At 41.0% G+C, this 22,288-nt stretch overlaps 1 protein-coding gene and 1 long non-coding RNA gene across 2 annotated transcripts in view; one reads left to right on the forward strand and one right to left on the reverse strand.

The window, feature by feature from the left end:
* The window catches only part of LOC109930444 (mitogen-activated protein kinase kinase kinase 1, E3 ubiquitin protein ligase), an 85,218-nt gene extending 69,745 nt beyond the window's left edge, over positions 1 to 15,473 (reverse strand). Inside the window, exon 1 of the mRNA XM_048605054.1 lies at positions 15,149 to 15,473. Within this exon, the coding sequence (XP_048461011.1) occupies positions 15,149 to 15,465 (317 nt within the window). The 5' untranslated portion in view covers positions 15,466 to 15,473. The remainder of the gene's footprint in view (positions 1 to 15,148) is intronic.
* Positions 15,474 to 15,666: 193 nt separating this feature from the next.
* Positions 15,667 to 22,288, forward strand: part of LOC125484811 — a 10,656-nt gene continuing 4,034 nt past the window's right edge. The window contains exon 1 of the long non-coding RNA XR_007263635.1: positions 15,667 to 15,773. This is a non-coding gene — a long non-coding RNA (uncharacterized LOC125484811). The remainder of the gene's footprint in view (positions 15,774 to 22,288) is intronic.

Raw genomic sequence — 22,288 nt, forward strand, 5'->3', positions numbered from 1 at the left:
TCAGTTTCTCTGACACTCAGATGTTGGGGGCAAGTTAGGAGTTAAGGTCCAACCCAACACCAAAGCAAAGCAAATTCCCTTTGCATTTAGGGAGACAACCATCTCTCAAAGGTGTTTCTTTTTAAAAATTGGTTGCAATTATGCAGCACAGTATCAGGAAGAGACTCATCTATTTCCCCATGGGAAAATTGACCTATATACTTTTAATCCAGTTATATCACCTTAACTCCAACCAGATTCACATTACTGGCAAATAACTTGTGCAATTATAGTGCAGACAACCAGACATTGTTCCACCGACTGAAACCATCTGCAAAACTGCAGACAGTTTCTATTGGCTGAATTTAAATAGTGATACAGCATTCTTTGTTTTGTTAAAAATGTTAAATCTGACCTTTTTCTCAAAAGCCCAAGAATGACACCATTGTGCAGGATTTAAGGAAACAGCAGAGCGTACTTCAGCATGGCAAACCACGTCAAACATTTTTAATCAGCCTAAATCAGATGTTCAGATAATAGTTGCATCTTCTTTGTGCAAACAAAATTAATAATGTTTCATTATACTAATTGAAGCACAAATAACCTCAAATCAATTTCAAATCAAAATTACCAAGATAATGCTGAGGCAGGCCATTTGGCCCATCTTAGCTAGTTTATCCAGAATGAGCCTCAAGCTGTCAGTGCATCAAACTTGACTCCAGATGTTTCTTTATAACTGTACACAATCCACTCCACTCCAGAGACCATTCCTTGCATTATGCTCCCAGAACTAATTTTAAATTTGAACAGTTTGAACTTCCAGAATATTAAATGCAATATTCATCTCCATAAACACACCATTACCCAAAACCCTATCACCTCATCGTAACTATTTTCATTTCTCCGATCTAGGTACTTTGCCACTTTTAATTCAATAACTGCTCATCTCCCTCACAGTAATCTCAGGCTTGAAACCCCAAAAGCAAGAGGTTCTTTAAACCTGCTCTGCTATTCAATAAGGTCATGGCTGATCTGGTTGTGTTAGACTCCACTTTCCAGTCTGACTCCCATAATCCAACTTTACCTTAAATAAATTCAAGACCCAGCTTTTCCACTGTTTACTGCGGAAGAGAATTCCACATACAAATGATCCCCTGAAAACATTTTCTCCCCCCTCAGTCTTGAAAGGAGACCTCATTCTTAAACAGTGTCTTCTCATTCTACTCACAATCATACAAGTAACATTCCCCATAGCATCCACCTATTAAGTCCCCTCAGGATCTTGGACGTTTCAACAAGATTACCGACATTCCTCTAAACACTAATGGGTACAAAGATTAGACTATTCAAATCTTCATAAGATATGCCTCTCATCCTCGAGAGAAGTCAAATCAACTTTTTAAACAGCTTCTAATGAATTTTCCCCCCCCAAATTAAAGGAGACGAAAACTCTACTCTGCCCTAGATATGGACTTACCAAGACCCTGCACCACTGAAAGAAAAAAGGTTTCCTACTTGCAAAAAAAAAACCCAGTCTATTTAAAAGGCAGCAGTCTGGCTTAGTGGTTAGCACTGCTGCGTTAGTGTCAGGGACCGGGTTCAATGTCATCTTCTGGCGACTGTGGAGTTTGCACATTCTCCCAGTGTCTGTGTGGATTTCCTCCCACAGACCAAAGATGTGCAGGTTACATGGTTTAACCATGCCAAGTTGCCCATGTAGTGTTCATGGCTGTGCAGACTAGGTGAGTTAGCCATAGGAAATGCAGCGTTACAGGGATAGGGCAAGGGGGCTAGGTTTGGACTTGAGGGGCCGAATGGCCTGTTTCCATACTGTAGTGATTCTATGATTTATCACCATAATCACTTGCTGAACCTGAATACTATTTTAGTTAATGTGCCAGGACACCCAGATCTCTCTGCATCAGATTCTGCCAAGTCTCTCCATTTAAAAAATAGTACAGTATACTGCTTTTCTATGCTCCGAGTAGAAGGAAGTGGCAGATGCACCGGCACTACCCCGAAGATTCCCTTCAAGCCATGTACCATCCTGACCTGGAGCAACATCACCATTCTTCACTGTCGCTGCGTCAAAAATCCTGGAACTCCCTTCTTAACAGCAGAGGATGTCCCTACACACAACGGACTGTGATGGTTCAAGAGCACTGCTCACCACCACTCTTTCCAGGTGGATCAGAGATTGGCAATAAATGCTGGTCGAGCCAGCGAAAGCCACATCTCACAAACAGATGTAAAAAATATCTGTAGAAACTCCAGCCATCTGTTCTTAGCTAATTTTCTTATATACTTATTTTCTCCCTCCCAGTATTCTTTGCAGATCTATAGCACGCTTCTTCTTTCAATTTGACATTTTCTTTTAACTTCCTTATTTAGCCAGGGATAATGCATCCTTCTCAATGAGTTTTTATTTCTCATGGGATAAATCTTTGCTGAGTTATTAAATATCTCTTTAAAAAGTCCATCATTCCATTTCATGGCATTGTTGGGATGAAATAAGTATAACAGCAAATGATCTTGGATTGGAACCCATACATAGAATCCATGTGGATGAGGAGAAGATACTGGTGGTAGTAATAGTCCATAGCGCCCCCCCGCCCCTTACAACAGTTGTAGAGTACAACAAAGCACAGGTGACAAAGGTAGTACATTAATCCTCACGTAAATTAGGATAGTAAGCTTGGCAGAGGAAGCCATGACGAAGAATTTATAGAGCGTACTGGGGATAGTTTCCTAGAACAATGTGGTGGATCCAGCTAGAATTCAGGCTATTTTGGATCTGATGACATTTAACAAAGCAGGTTTAATAAATAATATTACTATAAAAAGATCCTTCAAGAACAGTGCATAACATTGCAGAATTTAGCATTCAGTTTGAAAGGGAAGAACTTGGGTCAGAAGCAAGTGTGCTCAGCTTAAATAAGGCTAATTACAAAAGGAAAGAGGGCAAGAGTTGGCTGGAGTATACTGGGAAAGGAATTTAATAGCAAAGATGCTCGAGGAACAATGGCAGACATTTAAGAAAACAATTCATTGCTCAGAGCAAAGGCATACTGCAGTGAGGAAGGAGAATTCTAGGAAGGGGATAAACAACTATGGTTAACCAGGCAAATTAAAGATAGCATCAGCTTGAAAGGAAGAAAAAGATACAACATGGCAAAGAATAGGGGTAAGCCAGAGGATTGGGAAAGGGGGAAAAAAAAAAAGAGGAAGAAAATAAACCTTGTGGGTAGACTTGCAAGTAATATCATTAGTACAGACAGCGAGAGCCTCCTTAAATATACAAAAGGGAAAGAGAAGCCAACAAGTGAATATAGGACCCTTAGAGAATGAAGGTGGAGAAACAATAAATGGAGAATGGAGGTAATGTCAGAGGAGTTGAATAAATACTTTGCAGTCTTCACGGAAGAGACTAATACCATCCCAAAATTAATTATTCAAGGAGCAAAAGGAGGACAAGAAATAAAAACAGTAAATAATCACTAGGAGAAATACTGCAAGGGAGAATAGGGCTAAAAATTGTCTCCTATCAAGTCCAGGAAAGCTGTCATTCTGGGATATTAAAAAAAAGATAGTAGCTAGATACTGGATGCATTAGTAGTGATCTACCCAAAATCTTTTCATTCTGGGCAAACTCCCAGAGGATTGGAAAACTACCAATATAAGCAACTTTGTTTGAAAAAAATGGAAGACGACAAAAAAAAAATAACTGCAGCTAACTGACCTGTAGTTACACAAAACTCTGGTTAGACCACTCTTGGAGTACTGTGAGCAGATATGGGTAGGATATACTGGTGTTGGAGCAAGTACAATACAGGTTTACAAGAATGAACCTGGACTTTAGGCGTTAAGTTATGAGGGAGATTATACAAAATTAGGCCTGTTTTCTCTGGAATTTAGAAGGTTAAGGGATGATCTGATTGAAATCTTCAGGATATTAACAGGAAAGACAGTGGATAAAAGATAAACTGTTTCCACTGGTTCGGGGTCCTAGAACTAGAGGTCAGAGTCTGAGAATGAGGGCAGAATGTTCAGGAGAGATATCAGGATGCACTTCTATACACAGAGTGGTGAATGTTTGGAACGCTTTTCCACAAATGGCAGATACCAGATCAGTTGTAAATTTTCAATCTAAGATAGGTAAAATCTTGTTTAGGGATATGGGCCAAAAGGCAGTTATATGGAGTTAGGCGACACACAAGCTATGACCTCATTGAATGGTGAAACTTGAGAGAGGCTGAATGGCCTACTTCTTTTCCTATGCTCGTTAACATCTACTACTGAGAAAATGTTAGCATCTGTTATAAAAAGGACATAACAGCGTAGCATTTAGAAGTACACAGGATGATCAGAGTCAGCAAAACTTCATGAAATCAAAATCATATCCACAAATTTATTTGAATGAGGAGGTAACAAGCAGCATAAAGGAGAAGCAGTAGATTGTAATATGTTTGTATTTGAAAGAATGTGCTAAGATACTACACACTAGACTTCAGATAAGAGCCCATGGTGCTGGAGGTACTGTATTACCGTGGATAGAGGACTGACCAACAAACAGAAGACGGAATTGGAATTGGGGGGGTGGGGGGTGCATTTTCAGGATGGCAACCTGTAACTCGTGGTGTGCCAGGGATCAGTGCTGAGCCCACAACTATTTACAATAATATATTAATGACTTGAATGAGGAAAACAAATGTACTATAACCAAGTTTGCAGATGATAAAAATAGGTGGCATGACAAGTGGTGAGTACGACAGAGTCTGCAGAGATAGAGAGATTAAATGAGTGGGCAAAACTTGGCAGACAGAATAGAATGCAAAATGCAAAGTTACACACTATGGTAGGAAGAATAGGAGTGAATATTATTTAAATGGAGAAATATTACAAAATGCTTTGGGAGCCCTCATCCATGAATCACAAAGCTAGCATTCAAGCTCAGTGGGTAACTGAGCATGCGAATGGAATGTCAACCTTCATATCAAAAATGGAAGAGAGGTTTTGCTGAAACTATACAAGGCACTAGTCAGGCCACAGCTAGACTACTAGTGAACAGTTTTGGAACCCAAATCCAAGATGCATTGGACTGCTGCAATGCCAGAGGAGGTTTACTGGGCTGATACCAGGTTTGGAGAGACTGTCCTTGTTAAAAACACTCAGAAGTGCTCTTACACACAACTGAAACTTTTGTCCTCATCACCAAATCACCCATGGTATTTTTTCCATCCATTAACCACCATCAGTAAACCACCTATGTTTCCAATTGAATAATTTACATACAAAGCCCATTTAATATAAACCATCAAAAAGGTGAGGGAGAGGTAAGCGGGGGGCTAAATGGAAAGACTATCTTATGAGGAGAGGTTGGAGTGAATTGGGGCTGTATTCTTTGGAATGTAGAAGAATGAGGTGCGACCTTACTGAAACACAGGTTCTTAGGGGACTTGACAGGGTAGATACAGAAAGGTTGCTTTCCTCATGAGTGCATTTAGGAACAGTGGGCATAGTCTCACACTTAAGATTGAAATGAGGAGGAAATTCCTCTGAGGAATCTGTGGAATTCTTTACTGCAGAGCGTTGTTGAGGCCAGGCCGTTAAGTATATTCAAAGTTCAGATAGATGGTGTTTTAATCAGTATGGGAATCAAGGCTTATGGGGATAGGGCAGGAAAGTGGACTGGAGGGTTCAGATTGTCCATGATCTCTGAATGGCAGAGCAGACTCAACAGACAGAATGACCTACATTTGCTCCTACATCTTATGGTCTTACAGTTTTCCAGTTCACTAACTAGCTCTGCCTTCAGACCCTTCTTACAGGGTAAGAATGTAGTCTTAGAATTCCTCTTACAGTTTGAAGTGGATCTGTGTTATGGTCAGTCATCCAGAGACTTCATTACCACAAGGCTGTTGATTAATCCTCTCTCATTGCTCATTTACCAGTTCTAGACTTGCCTACTCCGTGGGTGACTGTATAACGTACTCCAAGATAGTGTCAGATTGCCTTGTAATATGTCTCTTATTTCATTAGATGGGTTGACCAGCACAAGAGGTATAGATAAGCAATGGGATAACCCATTGCTGAAATTCTGATGCAGGATTTGAAACAATAGTACTCCTTTTTGTTTTTGTTCTGGCTAGGCACGCATTTATTGTCCATCCCTAATTGCCGAGAGTATGGTTAAGCCAACCACACTGCTATTGCGTCATGCAAGGATGACAGATTTCCTTCCCTAAAAGGATGTTAGTGAACCAGATGAAATGGGCTGAATTGCATTCCGAGCACTGTTGAAGTAAGCTTAAGAATTACGAGATTCTGTCAACACTTACGTTTTGTATATCATTCAGACACCAAAATTAGATCGGTTTTCTGTAGAACCTCTAATTTTGTGACAGACTGTTTTAAAATCAGTAGGACTAGTTGAACTGCACCACAAGCCAGAAAACATAGGACCGAAGATATGTATTGTATCTAGAATTATGTGTGCCAGAGTAATTATCATTTACCAGAGATGGCTCAAGAGCAATCCAATGCAGCAATCCCCAGATTAGTTCTTGAAAAGTAGTACGAGTTCCTTCGAAGGCTAGTTACAGCTGGAATACTAGACTGCTTATAGCTTTTTAGTACAGGCAATAGATGTGTAGGTGTTGAAGTTTCCATTGTTACAGCATTGTTGAAAACCTCGATCATCATTGCTTTCTTTGCTTAGGCATCATGCTTGGAGCATATTAGAACGTGTGGCCAAGTCAAGCCAGGTTGATCAGCCTAATATATCTTTTTTCAGACAGAGCCACCAAAAGCACAACAGACTACAGAAGCATCTAATGGTAACCTTATAGTCAGCCAGGCATTCAAATATCTTTGTGGTGCCACTGGGTCTGATACTCCCATTCCTTTGGGGCCTTGAGTTTCCACAAGCATTAAATATCACCCAAAGCAAGGTCTGGTCACCCTTATCGGCTGGCATCCTATTTAGGATAGCAGCAACCACAGCTTATTTCCTAGCAAAGATTAGTCTGCTTTTTACAAATTACAACCTATATGGGTGAATGCCGACACAGCATATTGTGCAGGATGCCCTTTTCATCAAGAAAAAAAAACACTGGATTAAAGCAAGGCATTTCTATTATTGTTGCTACACATCGTTAGGAGAAAGAAAAGTACAAAAAGGGGCAGCTAAACTGCACGAAACAAATCTTGTGGTATGACCAGAGCCAGCAGCATGTAGTAAAATGCACACATGCCATTAAATCCTATTTTTTAAAAAAATGACAAGTCAAAGGTAGGGTCTGCTAAGAGCATGCAATTTATTGTCTATGCTAATAACAAATGTTATGACTTTTTATTAATCTGAAACACAAATCAAACCAAGTCTTGTCATTTATATTGCAACATATATTTGTAGACCCAAAAGAAAAAGTAAACCCCAAATTTGGAAAACAAAGGAAAGGCAAAACAAAAATCCAACTCCATCCAATGAAGCAGATCACTTTATAACGACTAATTTGATTAAGTACAAACCAAAAACTCTTGGCACGACAAAAATAGAGGACAATTTTGTCATATCCCTAATTTTCAATGTTTGCTTACCACCACGAGCAGAAGACATTTTCTAGACCTTTTATATCTTGGGGTGGTGGGAGAAAAAACAAAATAGTTTTATTGGAGAAGTCCTGAGGAAGTGATCCTAATAAAAACTAGGAAATCTAATTGTCTGTGTTGAAGAATTATGATCAATAGTAGATTGACAAAACCATATAGTGTTTACTACGTGACATGATTTTCTTTTCATTGGGTGTAGATCTTAGTGATGCAACCAGTTTTCACTATGCAGAACATTTTGTTCTTTCTCCAATTCAAAAATGTAAAAATATTCTAGTGCTGGAGATATACCACTGATGCGCGCAAAATGTAAAGACTAATTACCAAATACAGTTGATAGATTAAAAGTACGATATAGTTTTAATATTTATTCTTCCAACTTTTTTCTCAAAGTCTCTTTAGCCAGGGACACAAATGTACTCCACAATATTTAGTACTGGTTCTTGAGCAGGGCAGAATAGTGGAACATTAAAAAAGTTCTCTGCTCTTAATTATGCTGTCAGTTTCTAGTCCCATGTTATACTTAATCGACCAAAGCATTTGAAAAGACATCTGCTTCACTGGTCCTGATTGGATTTCATTATTGCCCTTCTTTTAAGTTGACTTCAGGAGCCTAACTTTTATTCTGGGTCTGTAGGGAGTCATCCATATTTTAGTAAAACCAGAACACACTTGCTGGCACTTTTAATGTCAACCACTGGGGGGAAAAAAAAACTAAAGCTGAAATGTTAAGGCTGTATAAATTCAAGTGTTTGCACTATCTTATACTGTTGAGTATAAGCTGCTGCCAATTTCCCCTCAATGGAAACCAAAATTATATTTGACCCTAAATATTTCACTAAGTCTCAATTAATGAGTGCTCTTTTACATTTTATTCCATTGAGATCAGAGGTTTAAAAACAACTTTAGAATTGACCGTGATGCCATGGTGTTAAAACAACCAACCAACCAACCAACCAACCAACCAACCAACCAATCTATTGATGCTTATCTAAGAAAAAAAAAAGGACTGCAGGTGCTGGAAATTAGCAACAAAAAGCAGAAACTGCTAGAAAAAGTCAGTAGATCTGGCAGCATCTATGGTCCAGTGTTCCGAAGAAGAGTCATTGGACCCGAAATGTTAACTCTATTTTCCACAGATGCTGCCAGACCTGCTGTGTTTTCCCAGCAACTTTTCTTTTAATCTATTGATGTTACCGATTTGTTCAATTTTGAAAATATTAGATGGCTGTCACCACGAGGAATCCCAACCCTGAACACGCCATCACTTTATATTAAAAAAAAGCTGCGGGAGAAGACAAAACGTTGTAAAACAAAAAATTAGTCTATTAAAGAATTACTGAATGATTGGTTTTCTCCGCATAGTTGAAAACCAAGCATTTAAAAATTAAAATGTTTTGTTTATTCTGCAATCACATAATAGTGGCACTCCTCTTCATCAGGATGTTCACATTAAGCAAACAGTATGAAAACGGATTTAATTTTTGTAATATACTAAGCCAGGTGACAAAACAAGAAAAGAAAAGCACGAGATACATATGATTTAATAGTAGAGCAAAACACAAACATGCCTTTTCTGCCTGAGCACTCACCTTTCTACTGCTAGGTTGGATACAGAATTTCACTTGTGTCAGTGCAGTTTGATCATTCTACAAAGACTGACATGTAATTGTCTCAACAGAACTATTTTGAGAGATCTGGGCAAGCAGATGATAACTTGACAACTTGGGAGTGCTGACAGCAGTACTAAGGCTACATCAAGCAAGAACAAAGAATAAAAGATACAGAAATGAAGGCAATAAATTAAACAAAGGAAGCAAGAAAAAAAAAAGGTGCAGCAAAAAAAGTTAAACTACCATAGTATTTCTAAAAAACAAACAGACACAGGTAGCTATTACCATTACAGAAATCATGAGAAGTTTTGGAAATTGTTTACTAAACTGTAAAGAAAGCAATGAGGAACCTGGGAATCCTGTGGATAAAAACATTTTCAGGGAAGGGGATACCCCAAGAAAAAGGTCTGACTAGATGAGGAGTACAGCAACTGACAAAAAATTCCAGACATTAGGAATGTTTTCTCTCTGAAAATATGTAGCCAACAAGTTAAAACAGATTTGAATAACATATTAATTTCAACAGGACATAGAGACATCTTGCTTCCTACTGGATTTCTCTTGCTATGTAAGTTATTGAAATCCACCTCATTCCATTACTGCATAGGACATACAACACAAATGGGTATCAAATTAACTACAGGTTCTATCTTCCAATATTAAACTCAACAATTATACAATAGGTAAAACTGACGCTACAAACATTCAATAAATCCTTGAGAACAGAAATAAAATATTTTAGATCCCATTTATCAAGTGGTAATTGCAGCTGTGTTCCCTAATTTTCTTTCATAAAAAGAAAATTGAGTAAAAGTGTTACGTTTCTGGAATGCTCCTGGTTTTTCTCCAGAACTAAATACCATAGTAAAAGCTACATGCTTGAATTCCTATATTAGCTTTGGAGAAAAAGATTTTGTAAATTAAATTTTCCATTTACTTAGTTAAAAGACAACAAATCTCGCAGTTCTGATCTTGCACCGGGTAGGAGGGTAATATTTATCACACAAGGTTACCACTGAACCATTTCCTCCAGCAACTTCTACAGATTGTTCATAAAGAAGTGTCATTCTTGCCCTGGAAATTACACAGTAAGTGTGGAGGTTTGTGGTAAATCATAGCCAAACCCACCATAGCTTGTAATTAGTCTCTTGTATAGAGAGTATGCCTAAGCAGTTTGAAACAAATCTCCAATGATTTTGTACAGATCCTTTCCCAGCCTCATTGATACCAAACTCCATTGCATAGTCACTTTTTTTTTTAAAATAGAGACTCGAGGTAGTAAGAACTGCAGATGCTAGAGTCATATCTAACAGTGGTGTAAGCTGGAGGAACACAGCAGGCCAAGCAGCGGGAAAGTTGACATTTCAGGTCGGGACCCTTCTTCAGAAATGGGGAGAGGAAAGGGAGCTCAGAAATAAATACTGCATCCGTTGCGGCCTCCTCTACAATCGGTGAGACCAAGCAGAAGCTTGGAGACACTTTTGTCGAGCATTTGTGCTCAGTTCGTGAACCATTTTAACACCCCCTCCCACTCCCTTGGTGACATGTCCATCCTGGGCCTCCTCCAGTGTCACAACGATGCCACCCGCAAACTGGAGGAGCAGCACCTCATATTCTGCCTCAGGAGCCTACAGTTTCAAACTCTAACCTCCTGTCCCCCACCGTCATCCCATGACCAACCCTCCCTCTTATCCCCACTCCTTGATCTGACACAACCCGTCCATCTGCTCTCCCACCTAACTGACCAATCCCCACCACTCCCCTACCTGCACTCACCTGTCACCATCCCACCTACCTTCCTCAGCCTCACCCCTCCTATTTATTTCTGAGCTCCTTTCCCCCTCTCCCCATTTCTGAAGAAGGTTCCTGACATACAACATCAACTTTCCTGCTCCTCTGATGCTGGCTGGCCTGTGTTCCTCCAGCTCCACACTGTTATCCCTTTTTATAATACTTACTTACATTGAAGTAGTTGTTCAATTGAACATGTTGCTACAAAAATGGCATATGAAAGACTGGCATACTATACCATTCATCAATAATCTTTTTAATTCTTTCATGGAACAATTGGTAAGGCCAGCATTTGCACCCATCCCAAATGCCTCAAAAACGTGGTGGTGAGCTGTCTCCTTGAACCACATCTTCCTGATGTACCTGTATATTTACAGAGCTGACAGAAAGGAAGTTCCAGAATTTTGATCCAGTGACAGCAAAGGAATGGTAATATAACTGCAAGTCAGAATTGCGAAGGTGCTTGGAGGGTAACTCATTTTTTGTGGCGGTCTCATGCTTCTGTAGCCCACAGTATTTAGGGTTGCGGGTTTGGATGATATTGTTGATGGTGCATTGTAGAAGTTCATCAAGGCATCTCGTGTAGAATATACATGACTGCAACTGTGCAGTGGTGGAAGGACTGTTAAATCAAACAGACAGCTTTGTCCTGAGCTTAAAAGGTGTAGCAGTGCAGCTTGCAGGTTCCTCAGCCAGGAGCCCGGAACTAGTCTACTCCTTCTTCCCCCCCAACCTTTCTGCTTTTTCTTAATGTGTTTCCATTTATTATTTTACTTATTTTAACTTCTTCAGGTGGATGGCATCTTCCTCCAGCCTGGGCCCAGCAAAGTGGGTGCTTCCAGCCTGGCACAGCATTCTTTTATTGTAGTTGCTCATCCCAGAGGGATGGTCTCTGCTTGACATGGCAGTCTACTGGTTCAGAGGTCTTGTCCCAGCATGAAAGTCTCATCAGTGCGGAGGTCTTCTTTGGCAGTGGCTGCCGGCATTCCAGGGGCTGGGCATGGCGATCTCATCCAGTCCCAGCGTGGAGGTCTTGTATTTCAGCCTGGAGCAGCAGTCTCCTATTGTAGCAGCTTTGTCCTGGCATGTCAGTCTCCAAGTTTGATGGTCTTGTCCAGGTGTGGAAATCTTCTCCAGCAGCAGCTTCCAGGTATTTCAGCATTCATAGTCTTAAAAAAAAACAACTTTCCCTGAACTGAAACTGATCTCAGATGAACTCAAATATTTACCTTTTCTCTTTTGTAGGACTTCTGTCACTAGTACTGGTACCATAGTATGGCAACCTATAAAACGCAACATACAAAAACTTGTCACCTTTTTTGTAAAAATACACATGACAATAAACTGCTATTCTATTCTCAGTCAGTTCAGAGTAGGCACTATTTGCCTTGCAAGTCAAATACCAACTGCTGCCATCAGATCTTTACCAGGAACGAAGTGCTTCACACAATTAGTAGCAATGCAATGTAAAAATGAAGCTTTAATACGCTGCATGTGAGTTATGCACTGTACTAATCATCGGAGGGCTGAATATAATGCAAGCACCATAAATCAAATTGGCAGCAACATTGTGAACAAATGTAGATGAGCGGCTCAGCAGAATTTAGAAATTATTTCTGACTTGTAGACAAACAGCTGACAGAGAACACTGATGTTTTGTCAGTTAATTCACCCCAAATTTGGTAGTTTGAGTACAGCTCAGGGCCTTAGACATTTGGCCAGCGAAGCGCAAGTTAATTAAATGAGAATCTCCAGTCAAAAAGTTTAATGTTCTCTGCAGGGGTCACACACGAAGAATGTCTGTTTGGGTACAGTGCTCAAGTGGCTGGCAGTCATGACACCACTACTTAGTCCAAGAAAAGAAAAACTGAAACAAGAAAGAGGAAGGAGAAACAAATATATACTTATTTTCAGTGTTTAGTAATGGGAAAATGGCTTGGAAACTCATTTTGTAATGAAACTATTTTCCAGAAAACAAAAGCAACTACATCAGAATAGTATTGTTACGCATGCTAACTATAGAACAATAGTTCCAAATTCGTGGAACCAATGAAAGCCTTGCTGTAGAGATGACGCAAAATTACTAAAATACCATCCCCAGTTATATGCAAAGCAGGTAACAAGAAAAATAAAAAAAAACTTTTGCTTACATTTCTGCAAGAGTTTAAAGACTTTGAAAAATCAAATATATGCAAGGTCAATTTTTATATTCAGGTCACCTCACAATCCACATTTAGAGTTCTCTCTCTTGCCATCCAACAAAAACATTACTGGAGAAAAGAAATACTCCAGAAAGTAGAAAGCTGTCAAAACAAAGTATGGAATGATAAATAAAAGCCAAGAACAAGCTAAGGTTCATGAAACCAACAATGACAAGAAGTCAAAGCAAATTCTATTCAAATTTGCTGCTCTATGTACAGCACATGCAAGGGCCATTAAATGTTTAGATACACTGTATTCTTGCATCACTAAAAGTTGATAAAAAAAAAATTAGGCGACAGCGATTGCTTCACTGCTAGAAAACTGTCAATAAGTTATTCGCCTGTGGACATTAGAAATAAAACCACACTTCCCTTCTACAAATTCACGTTCACGTTTACGCTTTCTCGCTTTGAATTTTCCCGGAAACTGGCGACATTACAAAAACAATTTCTAAATGTTGTATCTATGTTAATATAAAAAAAGGTAAAGTCGCCAAAGTCCCAGGGGGGCATAGGACTGTTCTCAGAGACAGACAGAGAATGGTGATGGTTTAATCCCAGGGTCACTACGTCTCAGGCAAAGGGCGAAGTTGAGAACGTAGGTACTTAATAGTAATCGAACTTGTGTGGTTAGCGTTACTGTATTGCAAACTAGCCAACTGAGCTAACCGATGCCCAACTATTCATGTAGTACCCACATTTACGAATAGTTTATATCGCAGTTCCCTCTACAGCTCACCTTTTGGACCCTCCTTAAACTATCTACTGGTAAAATACTACATATTCGCCCCGCCGCGCCTATTTGAGGTAGTCATGTCTCAGAAGCAGCTAGACTCCTTTTTCAATTCAGATTCAACACAAAATGAAAGTCGCTCGAGTTTGCTGGTTTGAAACGCAGTTACTGACACTAATCTAGTAACACTTCACAAAATTAATACCCGCACGACATGCTACTTATCTAACATTCCCACTTCCTACACGTAGGTTAAGTAATTACAGCATACAAATTTAATACATAAAGTACAACACATTATTCCACTCGTACATAAAACTTTCACCTAAAAATGAAGTACCTTATTTCATATGCACAAGACGGTAGAGGAATCTGTCATATAATGTGCGCTGCTGCGCTTGGAGGTGCAAATTCACGCCTAGTGCGTAAAGCCTAAAATGTCAGGAAAGCCTAGACGCGTGTCTCCGTTCACGTGCTACGAACATTCTACTACATTACTTAAATTCACAGGCGAAACATGAAACTTGCAACCTGAATCCCGAGTACCGTCAGACTTTGTAGAACGGGGGGGGAGAACCCACTTGTTTTTGTCCCATTATCAAAGTTTACGAAACACGGCATGCAGGAACTTAACGAATATGATTTGCCCCTTAAACATCCGCAATACCATAAAATGCTACAAAATCCTGTATTACATACACCACGCTAAGTCCGCTCCAAGTATACCACTATCGCCAACTTTCAATGAAACATGAATCAACCGGACGGACATGCACATCCAGTGGAGATAAGAACAACGGTTGGTCCTTCAAAGATCAAACAAGATCATATGACAACACAACCGACAACACATTCAAAATATCCCGGAAACTGGGCTTGGCAAGGAAGGTACTCTTGAACAGACAGATCTCCAACAAAACACCAAAACCTTTACTGTAACGGGGAAATCTCGTGTAACTGCGGTTACATGTACCTACAGGACACACTGTTTATTTACATTCAGCCTCAATGTCTGTCTGACGCTGCAGCAGATATTCCGCCAGCAGCGGGAACAGTGGCACCAATCCCAGTCACTAACCCCTCACTCACCTCTCCTGCCCATCCCATTCCAGCAACCCCCCCCCGCAACACCCCTTTCCCCTCATGTTACGCTTCTACTCATTACAGTTAAACCGTTATCACAAACAATGAGGGAAGTTATCTGGCAACGCCTTCCTTACCTGAACGGAGGGCCTATATCCATAAGAATGGCCCCGGCCGAGCCCCCATATCCATATCCTGCTGGCCCGGCAGTGCCGCCGGATTGCGCGGGCTGCTCCGCTCCGGCCTGGGGCAGACACGGCTCCGGACTCGGCTCCTTCTCCACCGAGGCGTCGAAGTCGACACTCTTGACTTTGCGGAGGTGCTTTCTGCACAACGCGAGCTGCTTCTGGGCCGAGGCCGGCTCTTCACTCGGCTCCGAGCTCTTGTTGCCGCGGCTCCCGGTCCCGGTGTCCCCGGTAAACACCGTCCGGCTCCCGGTGCCCGCCGTCGCCATTTTGTCCTGTCTCAGTTCATGGGCCTCCTCCGCCGCCGCCCCCTGTCCTTCCCTCTCTGTCCCAGTGGGGGGATTGAGAGAGAGATGAGCGGCTTCTTCCTCCGTCCAGGAGATACAGCCGGGCGGAGTTCAGCCCCTCACCACACACACGGAGAGCCGCTCAGTCAATCAGCAGCCGTCCCGGGGCCGCACTCACATCCTCCTCCTCGGTCCCGCTCCGCCCCCTCACCTCTCCTCTCCGCCGCCGTTAAAGTGGATTACCGCCGGCCCAGCTCAGGGTGGTGAATAACATCTCTCTCCGGTTGTAGGTATGTATGGAAGGAGGGAAGCAGTGTTACCGGCTGCTGCACAGTACTGACACCAAACTTGGCCGTTTTTTTTCCTCACTCTCAAATGTGCAGCAGCAGCAGCGCGAGGAGGAGCGCGCGAGCCGCCGCTGCTCGCTGTGGGTCCGGCCCCATTCCTTATATGGACAAACTTCCCTCGAGATAGCCCCGGCTCCTCTCCTCATGTACAACTCGGCCGGACGCTGGAATCGATCGTGGAAAGTCTCCTCCTGGATATCACTCAATCACTTCTGGGGGTCGGATCGGGGCGGGGGGGAACACTTGGGTCTTATCCACTGAGCAGAAATCTCCAACGCAAAATCTATCATGCACCAAACGCTGACGATGACTGAGTTAATACATCTGTTTTCTGGTGGCGTGTCTGTCGATTTCAAATGTCATAATAGTGAAATGTCCCAACTTTTTATATGCAGAATGTCTTTAGGATGTGATACACTCCAACAGAAACAATGGTGGAAGCACAATCTTTACTAACGTTTCAAAAGATTTCCGTCCTAAAACACATTTCCCTTTGTTCTTTCTTCCTCCCTTTCCCTAATTCTGAACATGCGTAAAACCCGGTGTGTATGTTTCTAGTTTTGATGAAAGTTACCAACCTGAAAAGTTAAGACCTCTCCGTGGACTAGAACTTCCAGAATATTCTATTTATATTTTAGCGTGTTGCTTGAGATACAATTTGTTTTCCATTTATTAAATTTAGATTGTGTAGTTATGATTTGTAGGGATCCAAGATGAAATGCGATATGAAATAATTCAAAGCAAATCGTATAGGAAAACCACCGAGGTATGGAACTAAGCGGATAACTCCATCAGAGAGGCATATGGACTCTGTCTGCTTGTATGATGCCAGGTTTTTTTTCTATTTACTCGCACACTGTTTCCGCCTTTGCTTGCCCCAATGGGGAAGTCTCGGAAAGATTAACAGCCAACTGAACTTCTCCCCATTGCGTATAAGACGTAGAATGGAACACGCAGCCAGAGTTTCTCGCTTAGAAGCAGGACACTTCATTGAGCCACTAGGCCTCCATGCGATTTGAAGTAAAATTCTTGAAAAGATTGAAGGTAATGTTCACCTTTGTTGCAGAGATAGTAGGAACTGCAGATGCTGGAGAATCTGAGACAACAAGGTATATTTTTCTGAAATTTTTTTCTGAAGAAGAGTCTAGACCCAAAACGTCAGCTTTCCTGCTCCTCTGATGCTGCTTGGCCTGCTGTGTTCATCCAGCTCTACACCTTGTTGTCTCGATGTTCACCTTTGGTTGGGTGGCTTACCTGGTGGTTGTGGAGATCATCCCATCTGACACATTGCCACACAGGCAGCAAAAGTGAAAATTCTTCTAGGATTAACTTCCCTAAGAGTTAAGGGCAGAGTCATTGGAAGTAATTATTAGACAAGATATTTGTGAAGTAATTTTTGTTCCAAAGCAAATGAATGATTTGAATATATGCCCAGAAGGATTGAATTTTGAAGTTTGCAGACAATACTAAAAATATGATACATGTCTCCCTTTCTACAAGACAAAATGAGTTGTAATTGATTGATTGATTTATTGTCACATGTACAGAAGTACAGTGAAAAGCTTTGTTTAGGACCAGTACAGGCAGATCATAGTAAGCAAGGATGTACAGATCAAAGGTTGTTGAAAAAAGACTTAGACAGAGGCATACCAATTACATCGCACAGGGTGTGCACTCGGCAAGAACAATGTTAGCAAGATCAGCATTATTTGAGGCTAGAGAGTCCATTCATCAGTCTAATAATAGCCGGGAAGAAAATGTTCCTGAACCTGCTGGTGTGTGTGTGTACCAAAGAAGATTACAGATAGAATTTAATATCAGTTTAAGTGTGTGGTGCTACATTTGGTTTAAGAAACAATGGTAGTTATTATCTGATAGGAATTAGGCTTGCCTTGGAGCAAAGCAGAGGATTTGGGGCACAAGGTATTGGACAATAAAGACAGCACCTATGTTGCAAAATTTACAAAATAAAAACTTGGAATTTTAAATATTGAATCGGAAAAGATATAGAATATAAAAGCTGAAGGCAATCATGACCCATTTTAAAACATTGAGATCCCATTTAGTATACTTTGTGCACTATTAAATTTCACAGAATAGAACTGTCAAAAGCTTCATTGAAAATACAAGGCATAATACCAGAATGTTACATGGCATGAGGAAATGCAGATATAAAGGAAGATTAGAAAAACTGAAAACTTTTTCAATGAAATTATCCCGAACACAAAGAAATGTGATAGAAGTTTGCTAAAATGTGAAATGAATGGATAGAGGACAGGGAAGTAGCCTTTCCCAATTGTTGAGAAGTTTAGAATGTAATAAATATAAAGGATTTAACAGAACACAAAATAAGTTTCGTTAACAAAAACGGAAGTTACTGGAAAAGCTCAGCAGGTCTAGCAACCTCTGTGAAGAGGAATCAGAGTTAACATTTTGAGCCCAGTATCTCTTCTTCAGAACTCATGGTAGCTAGGAAAATGTTGGCTTATATGCAGAAGATTGGGTGGGAGGAGGTGGTAAGGAGTAAACGATAGGTGGGGATAATAGAGCCCAAAGAGAGAGAAACACAGTTGGACTGACAAAGGAGTGGATAACGATCTGGCTAGGAGGGTGAATAACTGTTAATGGAGACTGTTAGTGGCTAATAATAGGTAGTGTGTAATAAGGCCTGGTGTGTGGGGTTGGGGGCTAGGACATGGGAGAGTTCAGGCCTTAAAATTATTGAACTTTATGTTGAGTCCGGAAGGCTGCAGGGTCCCTAAGCAGAAAATGAGGTGTTGTTTTTCCAGCCTGAGCTGAGCTTTGCCGAACACTGCAGCGAGCCTGAGACAGAGATGTTGGCCAGGGAGCAGGGTGGTGTGTTAAAGTGGCAGGCAACCTCCCCAGCACCGTTCTCCACAGGGCTCTCAAGTGGGTCTGACCCCTCTCCCGCACTTCCGCCTTCACACCCTCTCTTCACTCCCGCAACAGCGATAGGGTTCCCCTTGTCCTTACCTACCATTCCACCAGCATCCTCTTGCAGAAGGTCATCAGCTGCCATTCTGCCACCTCCAGTGAGTCACGTATTCCCCTCCCCTCCCTTGTCTGCCTTCTGCAGGGACTGTTCCCTCTGGGACAACATGGTCCACTCTTCCTTCACCCCCAACACCACCCCCTCTCCAGCCCCATGGCACCTTCCCCTGCAATCACCCAAGGTGTAACAGCTGCCCATTTACCTCCTCCCTCCTCAGTATCCAAAGGCCCGAACATACCTTCCAGGTGAAACAGCACATTACCTGCGCTGCTCACAATCTAGTCTACTGCATTCACTGCTCACAATGTGGTCTCCTCTACATTGGGGAAACAAGGCATAGACTGGGTGACTGCTTCACAGAACACCTACGTTCTGCCTGCAAAAATGACACTGAGCTTCCAGTTGCCTGCCACTTTAATACACCACCCTGTTCCCTGGCCAACATCTCTGTCTCACGCTCGCTGCAGTGTTCCAGTTAATCTCAGCACAAACTGGAAGAACAACACCTCATTTTCCACTTGGAGACCCTGCAGCCCTTTGGACTCACTTTCGAGTTCAATAATTTTAGAGCCTGAACTCTCCCATGTCCTACATCCCAACCCCACACACCAGGCCTTGTTATCACATAGTCTCTCATTACACAGTATCTATTGTTAACCATTAACAGTCTCCATTAACAGCTATTCACTCTCCTAGCCAGGTCATTATCCACTCTTTTGTCTATCCAACTGTTCTTCTCTCTCCTTGGGCTGTAACCCCACTTATCGCTTCCTCCTTATCCCTTCCCCCAACCCTATCTTCTGCATATAGTCCGACATTTTCCTCGCTACCATGAGTTCTGAGGAAGGATTACCAGATCCGAAACGTTAACTCTGATTTCTCTTCACAGATGCTGCCAGACTTGTTGAGCTTTTCCAGCAACTTCTGTTTTTGTTTCTGATTTACATATACGCAGTTCTTTCGGTATTTATTTAGAAGTTTATTTCAGTTGTTTATGGGCCTGAAAGGGTTAAAATGATCAAGTGCAATTAGCACCACCCACTGTAGTGATATCATGAGGCTTGGAAGAGAGTCATTAAGGATCTTGAAGGAGTCAGAGCAAAGACCAGATCCTCTTATTCTCGTAATGTGTAAATAGTTGCACAGATGCAACAATTTATATCTTGATTACTACAAGATACTCTTTTTGTTAGACCAGAAGGTGGCTATCGTATCCATATTCAACCATGTGGACCTTGAGAAACATATAGCATAACATAAGGTATTGGCAGTACATGGAACATTTTACACATTGGGAAACTCTCCTACAGGGTTTGTGATCAAAAAAGAAACAACGTCAACATTTAAGATTACATTGGATAGATATGGGAAAAGAGATATGTGAGCTTGCGTGAAAGATAGCTGAGAACTGTTTGCTTGGATGGAGGATAAGTGTCAGATTCTGTTTGGGAAAATGTGCCGGGTTGTAACTTCTATACATCAGTAATATTAACCAGTTTTGAGTTGTTAATTACAGAAATTTTGTTAGAATCATGTAATTGAATCTTCGTTTACTAATAATAAAAACATGCTCATTGTTAAGTGAAAATGGCTAAATATTTGAGCAAACTGCACAAGATGAAATATATGTCAACATTCTCCCTCATTCTTTATCCTTCACATAGAATACAATGAGATCATTACCTAGCAGGAGTCATCAAAATAATGGGATAATGTTCCTTTCAGAGTAATACGTTTATTATACCTTGTCAGATTTCAAAAATATCTCAAAGTAATTCACAATTATTTTGAAGGCAATGAAGTGCAGTGAGTATCTTAGTCATTTGTTTGTTGTAATATTTCATACATAGCAAGAAAATTATAAATAACGAGGTGCTGTTTGCTGGTTGTGTTGGAGAGAGGAATATTGGTTATGTTATTTCCTATGATCTTTAACATGTAATAAATCCAGCTGGAAATAAATGGTGTCTTGGGTTCATATTTATTATTAATTTCAGGACACAAGCTATACTTTCTGGAATATCATTATAGAGTTTACAGTCAACACCAAGGACCCTTCTGCATTTTTCTCCAGTTTTGTGACTATCTCCCTTCTCATCCTCTCATCTTGACAATGAGACCTGTTTCCTTGGTCCTATTCATACTAAACTGCTTAACACCTAAATACCCGCTTGGCCCCCATGTTAGTTGACTTTGTAAACAGTTCTGTCTCTTCAGGTGTTGTACTTCACTTCTATAAATATGTTGTCTTCATCTCTTTCTAAAAAAAGACCCCTTACCCCACCATATTTGCAAAGTTCCAGCTCTTGCTCAACTTCACTTTCCAGTTCTCACTTCCAAATCCATCTCCATCTTCGTCAACACTCCATGTTTAAATTTCTCTAATCATCTTTCCGCCTCTGCCACAATACAAAATAGTCACAATGACTTTCCATCCAATTGTGATGCAAGATCTTTCTTGATCTTTCTGCAGGCTTTGACACAATTGATCATATTATCCTTCTCCAATGCCTCTCCACTCTTTACCTCTCTGTGGGACTACTGTTACCTTGTTCCAGTCCTAATTAATCACTTCTTTTCCTGCCCCTTTCAGCATTCACCTGGGTATCCTCCAAGGATCTCCGCTTGGTCACCTTCTGTTTCTCAACTACATGTTGCCCCTCTGTGACATCATTTAAAGACACAGTGTTAGCTTTCACACGAATGCTGAAGTCACCCAGTTCTAGCTCACACTTCCTCTTGACTCCATCACTATTGATAAATTATCAGATGGTTTGTCTCACACCTGGAGATATTTACACACAGTACTGGATAAGGAGATATTTCCTTCAATTAAATAATAAAGACTGAAGCTCTTGTTTTTGGTCCTTGCTCTCATCCAATCCCCCTTGCAACAGTCTGGGATGAAAATAGCCTATTCATAACCTTAATTTCACATTTGATCTTCAGATGAACTTAAGATCTCATATTCGTGCCATCACTGGACTGCCCATTTCTACTTCAGTAACATTGCCCAACTCCGTCCCGTTTCAGCTCATCTGCTTCACGCCTACGTAATCTCTAGACTTGACAACTTCAGCATACTCCTGATGGCCTCCCACATTTCACCCTCTTTCAACTTGAGGCCATCCAAATCTATGCTGCTTCTGTCTTAATCTGTAGCAAATCCATCGATGCGCTTGGCAACATTCACTGGTCCTGCTTAAGCAACAACTAATTTTCACTAAAGTAAAACAAAGAACTGTGAATGCTGTAAAGCTGAAACAAAACATAAAAAGCTGGAGAAACTTGGCAGGCCTGGCAGCATTTTGGAGAGAAAGCAGAGTTAACATTTTGAATCCAGTCTTCTTTCAGTTCCAGAGATAGTAGGAACTGCAGATGCTGGAGAATCCGATACAACAAGGTGCAGGCCTGGATGAACACAGCAGGCCAAGCAGCATCATAG

Source organism: Rhincodon typus, chromosome 1, assembly GCF_021869965.1.
Source record: "Rhincodon typus isolate 14 chromosome 1, sRhiTyp1.1, whole genome shotgun sequence".
Classification (NCBI taxonomy): domain Eukaryota; kingdom Metazoa; phylum Chordata; class Chondrichthyes; order Orectolobiformes; family Rhincodontidae; genus Rhincodon; species Rhincodon typus.